The sequence below is a fragment of the Antrostomus carolinensis genome, unplaced genomic scaffold, assembly GCF_000700745.2.
Source record: "Antrostomus carolinensis isolate BGI_N321 unplaced genomic scaffold, ASM70074v2 scaffold51713, whole genome shotgun sequence".
In the NCBI taxonomy this organism is placed as follows: Eukaryota; Metazoa; Chordata; class Aves; order Caprimulgiformes; family Caprimulgidae; genus Antrostomus; species Antrostomus carolinensis.
The window spans coordinates 1-7,326 of record NW_010308310.1 but is presented as its reverse complement, the minus strand read 5'-3'; the positions used below and the strand labels follow the sequence as shown (position 1 = coordinate 7,326).

Genomic DNA, 7,326 nt, shown 5'->3' with positions numbered 1-7,326 from the left:
GTACAGACATAGAGAGATCATAGAGAAGATGACATGGGGAGTATGGGCAGACCATAGGGACAAAGAGGCTGGAAGGATTTCACAAGTCCAGCAGAACAGCTCACAACTGTGCCTATGCTGTGAATCAGCTGCCGCAGGCTGCAAATTGCACAGGCAGCCTAGGGACACAGGTACGATATGTTGCTCCTGTGAAAATAAAGCCCCATGTCTATTCACTTGCCTGGAAAAATAACTGTTGTAAACTTTTAATCTAGGGATAGCAATAAGCTCCTGTGTCCTCAGTGTTTGGTGTTCAAAAAGGGACTTTCCCATGTTTGCCCAGCCAGCCAAAAGCTCACCCTTCTTCTCTCTCTACCTTAACTGTCCGTTAACCCTTAGCTTTAGTACAGGCCTCAGAGAATTATATATTTTCCTCTTGCCATACCCTCTCCCCCCACAGTATTTCTAAGCCTCACTTTTTGTCATTCCCAAGAGGGAAAGGACAAGAGCACTGAGCTCTTAAATCCTGCTGCCAGTTCTTGCCTGAAAGAGGTAAGTAGGGAAACTGAAGGAAAGTTGAAGAAAGGAGCCTGTCCCTTGTCAGCATTCACCTGTAATGGAGACAAAATGTGGGGTTAACCACCAAAACTAGACCCAGGAACAGAAATGAATGGAGTACTTACACAGTTTCATCATTCTTGAACTCCAGCTCCCCATAAGTGTCTTCAAAGTCTTCTCCACCTCCTTTTGCTGTCCCTTCTACTGTCCTAAATGGCACTATGACTGTGCCCCGAGCACCTGATGTCCTTAGGACTTTGACTTCCATCACACCAATGCTCTCACTGACATGTAGAACATCACACTCAAATGTGAAGATGCCAGCATGGTCATCATCCAGTATAGTTACTGTGGCCACACAAGGAGAAGCCAATATGGCCTTTGGATACGGGGAGTTACTGAGCTCTGGAGGTTCTTCACTCTCCACCACACGGAGGTTACTGAGCCGCACAAAGAAATGCTCATCTTCCTCAAAGATGTCATCATCAATAATTCCCACTGAGAACTCCTTCTGGGTCTCCCCTGATTTCAAGACAACAGTCCCCTCTGTGAACTCATAGTCAGCACCAGCATTGGCAGAGCCATCCTCTGTTTTATAGTCCACATAGATGGTCTTGGACATGTCCCCTCCTTTCCGCACCACTGTCAGGAGAACGGCACCACAGTTCTCAAGACACTGGTAGGAGCACGGGTCAAAATAAATTTTGGAGATGAATTCCTCAGGTTCATCTGGCTGCACCTCATGCAAGCTGGTGCTCTTCTTGGCTTGCTCAGCTGCATGCTTCTTCAGAATATTGCCAGCCCCCGTCATCATTCTGGTAGCCTGAATGCGATAAAAGGCTCTGCTCTTTTGCTGATGAGACAAGGCGTAGTAGTTAGCCATTTCTACCAGCTGGTCCAAGTCCTTTTCTGGGTGCTTTTGCTTCAGGTCCTTAAGGATCCGGATCATCTCTTTGCGAGATTCATCTACCTCCTTCCCCTCCAGAGTCACTAAGTTTCCATCCAGAAAGTGTGAGTTCATGATCTTGCCATCCATCTCAATTCCCTTAGGGTGATCACCTTCTGATTCTATGATAATGCCCCTGTGCTTATCAGTACGGTACTTTTTGTGCATATACTTATAGAAAAGCAGACGTCTATCTGCTATCCAAGCCAGAAGGACACAAAGTGGAAAGAAGAAAAGTGTGAGCAGACCTTCCCAGACCTGAACCACACCTGGAGAGAAGACAGCAAGGATCATGTACAACCAGATGTAAGCAAAGATGCTCCATGCAGCTGTGACAAAGAAGACCCTCAGGTGCTTTATCTTTCTGGTTTCCCCATCAGGGATCACATAGACACAGATGGCAATGATGATAAACATATTGAAAGCAGCACTGCCAACAATTGTAGATGGCCCCAGGTCTCCAGCTATGAATCCATGCCCACACACTTCTATCAGCGACAGAAGGATCTCAGGAGCAGAGGAGCCCAGAGCCATGAGGGTCAAGTTGGAAACAGTTTCATTCCAAATCCGAATGGTGGTTGTCGTGGTCTCTCCATTGGGTTTCTTAATCGTTATTTCTTTCTCTTGTGATGTAATGACCTCTATAGATGCCATGAAACGATCTGCAATGATGGAGACTCCAAGGAACATGTAGATCAGTGCTACAAAGTATACGATAACACGGGCAATTTTGTCCCCAAGGGATGGGTTTTCTGGGTACCATATTGGCAGGATAACACCTTCCTTGCAGTCAAAAGATCCTGAACACGAGCTGTTTTGTACTGAACTGGTTGAGTCTCCCGTCAGGCCAGCATCCACCTGCAAACCATGCAAAAACAGCACAAAAGTAACCAGCCCAAAACGGAGGAAGGCTGAGGTGACAGGCTGCAAGCTTAACCACGCCATACACAAGATGCAACTTCCACTGTGTAGATCCAAAAAGGCCGAGAACCTGAAACAAACAAAACAGAGAGGGGGGAGGGAAGCATGAGAGAAAAGGAAGATGCAACACGTAACCAAACGCACTTCAGTATCTCACCACTGAAGAGTATTGGTAGAGATGCAGGGGTTGTCTCTCTGTCACTTTGAAAAAGGTATTTAGCAGGGATTCTAACAAACCGCAGCATTTACATGCCCAGCAGATAAAGATCAATTTATAGAAAAGTAACTCAGAGGAAAAGTGTACACAAATAATAGCCCACTCTTGACCTACAACATGTGCAATAGGAGTACTGAGTGCTCAGCTACCACTCACCCAATGATGCCATGGTGTTCAACAGCACATACCACTTTAACTCAGCACAAGAAACCAATCTCACTTGTCTCACCAAACAGTGGATAAGAAAAGTCAAGGTATCACCAGCAACACAAGAAGCACCATTTAAGGCCAGTGAGCAATCTCCAAATTAAGTCCATTTGTTGGACATAATTCAGTTACAAATTATGGAGTAGCTTGGTGGCCAAACCAGCCCCACAGCCAGCCCCTCCTAGTAGGCTGCAGAGTCTCCAGAAGGGTCCTAGGGCTTCCCTAAGCTTCTGAGGCACAGGGCCTTCATGTTGGGAGGTAAAAATGTCAGCCCAGAAACAGGGCAGAGGACTCATGTGCTTGGCAAAGTGTCAAAGGCCATTTTTTTCACTAGCCTTTGCATTGTGATCTGGAGGATCATATTTTAAATCTATAAAACGGCCACAGAAACCTACAAAACTACCACAGTTAGAAAAAGCTGTGTTCATTAACCCAGAGGATACAGCAAAACAGATGTACACACCAACATTCTCTCTGCATCCCTAAGAAATTGATTTATTTTCACATACCCCCTTAAATGAAAGTAATCCCTAACCTAAAATACCAGCCAAAACCAAAGGAGCTGATCAATCTATCACATAGATTTGGCATATTGCTGCCCAATAATACCTTCTATTACTTATGAAGTACAGTGCTGTAGGCCTTGCACCACTTAAAATTGGATTCTGAATCCCTCACATTGTCAGGGACCACACTGTTCTCCTTCCTTTATATCAGGCCTCTGGAAGAATTTGGTATCGGGCTTAGCTGACAAATTACATTTGTGAGTCCAGACGCAGCTAAGTACCTCACAGGAAACATCAAACATCAAACTAAATAGCAGCATTATCTACAGTACTTGGAAGGTTCAAGAGCCTTAACTTCCACTAACTTTCACTGAGGTTTGTACTGCCAAATCAGTAGGGCTGGGATTCATTCCCCATACTGTAGCTCTCTAAATCTTGGGCAGTAAGTTAAATGAAGTCACTTAGGCTTCCTTTGTAGTCAGAGGAAAGAAACAGTTGCTGCTAGGGGATGATCCTTCCTGTCCCACCCTGTTCTGACCCAAAAGATATATTTAAGATACACAACTCCAGAAGGAATTTTGTCCCATCTCATCTCTCTCCATGGTCTATAGAGGCTGCCCAGTCCACCAGTTTAGAGCAGATGCCTAACCTTCAGATGGTGGCAGTCCTATTGTTCATCTCTTCAAGATGAACGCTTCAAGCAGTCCCTTCCCTCTCCCTTGCACTGTAAATATTCCAGGCAACATTTTAATGTTATCAGCATTAACAAATGCATCTCAAATGATTATTTTATCATCATGTTGTGTTGCTTGCCTCCTTCCAAAAGCAAGCACAATCTTCCCAATATTAACAAAAACATTTTCAACTTTCAGAAAAAAGTCTATGAAGACAAGCTAAACAGGAAGGAAAGCATGAACAATGACTGCAAATGAACAAAACCATGCCTGACAAAGCACAGCAGAGGGGAGAGGATTGTTTATGCAGTATCAGTATCACAAATCCATATAGGATGCCCTCCTGTGTAATCTCATTTAGGTTCCTGCTCTGGCAGGGGGATTGGACTAGATGATCTTTCGAGGTCCCTTCCAATCCCTGACATTCTGTGATTGTGTGATGACACCCTTGATATGAAAAAACAATACACTTCTTCATGCTACCTGGACTAATTCAGAAGAGACAGATTCTCCCACATTAGCCTGTTTTATCTTCTCTCCCCAATGCTTACTTACCTTCCTGTCTACCCAGTGCTGAGCAAGCCCCTGGGATCAGAGGGACCCTAGCCCCAGCCTTGAAGTCTCGTTAAAACGCCTCACTGCCTGCATAGCTCAGGGTCACAGGGGAGAGAGTTACCCAGCACATACAGCTTGTGTTCAGTTTGACACTCCCATCGTGTCTTCCCTCCTGCTCTGCATGGTGTTTTACCAGATTCCTGGCTGCAGGGTGCTGGGAAATTCCTAAGAAAGGGACAGTGAACCTGTGCAGGGTGATGATGAGCAGCAAGCCCAAGATCTCTGGGCTGCAAGTAGATGTGTGCACATGCACAGTAAAGATTATGGGTTCCAGGTGCCTTTGACTCAAGATGCACACAGAGATCAACTGCACAAGCACAGCAGCTCCAAAAACACCCCAGGTACATCAGATCATCCTTTTCTGTACTGCAGTTGCTGGCAGGTATCCACCAACCTCTTGACACTTTCAGCTCCCTGCTCCTACTTAACTGTACAGCAGCCAGCAGGTCTTCCAAGATCAGCGATGTAGAAATGGCTGACAGAAAGACAGGAGTAATTTCAAACACATCTATGTGACTCAAGCACCTAAATTTGGTTTCAAAAATGATTTAAGAGGCTAAGTATCACTTAAATTCAGAGCCTTGTCTAGGAATAGTACAATGACTAAACTGCCCTCTGAAATAAATCACTGCTACCGCCAACTTCCCTCTCTGTGGGACAACCATCTTCTGTAATTAACACTATCTGTCTTTTTCTAATGCCACGATGGTTTCTATTGCTAATAATTCCTCAACATACTCCAGAACCTTGCCAATCATTCTTAAATTTTTAATTTGACTTTAAGCAGAAGGTAATGTTACTACTATTCCTCAAACTAATTGTATATTATTTCAAAACCAACCTCTATCAAAGTAGCCGCTGTTCACATGTTTGGACCTCCAAACTCAGGCTATGGGTTGTAGACTAAAAGTTCAGAATCTGGGAATACATTTCTTCACTGGTTTTCACTTGCTTTAACAAACATTTTAATGCTAGGTCGAGGTCACAATAATTTTCTAAAATGATACAATAATGACTAGATCCTGCAAATCTTTGACACGGGTAAACTCCCCGGTGAGATCAACAGGAACTTTGCCCACAGACACACTGTCTAATAAGATCTTAACTTGTGTTCATTAATATGAAAAGCATTAACCTAACTAATCTGAAAAACACAGTGAAATATTCTTACTGTCATCTCCCCCATGGGAACTGGTGCAAAAGTGCATTACAACATAGAACAAAACTATTAAATTTTAAAACTGCTGTTAATAAAACATTAAGGTAACAGTTTTAACATTCAGATGACAGAAGATGGAAGAGTTAAAGCTCACTCTAGCTCTGGGTCAGCAAAGTTGCTTATGCAAGGTGTAATTTTGCCCTCAGATATACCTACTAAACTCAGACTAGAAAATACTGGAGAGGATCTACATAGCTCTGGCTTGCCCAGAGGGAAGCAGACACACCCGAATCCCTACTCTCAGTAACAGCAGCGATCTCGGCAGGGCTAACTGTGACAAGAGCCACCCTTCAGCACGAGTCCTGCTCTGAGGACGGAGCCTTCAGGTGGGCTTGCAGCACAGTCCTGAGTCACTGCTAGTCACCCAGGAGGTGTCACAGTGTCACTGCTCCGACGCCAGCACGACAAAAGACAAAAGACATCTACATCTGGCACAGAGAAGTGTCATTACAGCCCCGTCACTGCGGGATGCAAACAACAGGAGGCTGCAGTAACATTGGAAAGTCAGTTGGTATTAGGTGATCTTCAGCTTTATACCATGAGGATCATAATTTACACCACCTCTTTGCTATCAGACATTATGTTCTCCCACAGGTCTTTGCCTCGCTATTGATAGCACATTGAATACATGCCAATAATGGCAGTGGTACTGAGCAAAGTATCTCCTGTCTGGTAGGATAAGTTCAAAGCATACAATCAATGCAAAACAGAAACAGAAAGTTGAAAGCATCCATGCAGCAGAATGAGCTACTGTTCAATAGCAAGGCTCTGGGAAGATGCAGGGGGAACTCCTTCTTCTACAGGAGTTGACAATGGCCATGTGATCCATAAATACATAAATAGAACCCATAAATAAAAACATCAGCTCTTGAAATAATTCTGGAGACAGTCCAGAAAGTAGCATGGACCATGCTTGTCACAATTAAGCCTGCAATAGAAAACTACTTTTAGACAACTATCAAGCTCCTTACACCTTTTATAATAGCTGAGTTTCAGAAGACTGGTGGTTTGTCTGCTGTGGACCTACAGCAAGGCAGAAAGCTGGGAAGGTTATATTGATCCCTTATAAATTAGCTTTTTGTATATAGCTGCTCACCTGACTCCAAAGGTGAGGCTATTTTCAATAGGAAGCATTCACAACAAGAAATCAAATCAAGAGGCAACATTACACAGCAATGGCTGCTAGCAACAGTAACCTCCACACGCCCAGTTCCCAACATCACTGCTCAGTAAATACAAAACCAAAGGCAAACCTCAAAGTCCCTATTAATTTCTTATTTGGACAAAAATCCCCTTAAACTGTCATAAAAACCTTTGGGTTTGACTGGTAAATAAGACTAGGTTGTCTGACACCTCCCTCTCCTCCTCTTCTCCCTCCCACTCAAATAAGATCAAATAAATCAGATACACGAGTGCACCTGTAGCCATATATCCTTTCTCCCCAGAGAAGGAGAGACTAGGCTGATGATTAGATCCGAGCACAG

At 44.0% G+C, this 7,326-nt stretch overlaps 1 protein-coding gene across 1 annotated transcript; it reads right to left on the bottom strand.

The window, feature by feature from the left end:
- Positions 1-641: 641 nt before the first annotated feature.
- LOC104523205 (sodium/calcium exchanger 3) lies at positions 642-2,428 on the bottom strand. Its single transcript, XM_010165709.2, has one exon. It carries the CDS (start codon positions 2,426-2,428, stop codon positions 659-661), a length of 1,770 nt encoding a protein of 589 aa, XP_010164011.1. The 3' UTR covers positions 642-658.
- Between the last annotated feature and the right edge of the window lie 4,898 nt (positions 2,429-7,326).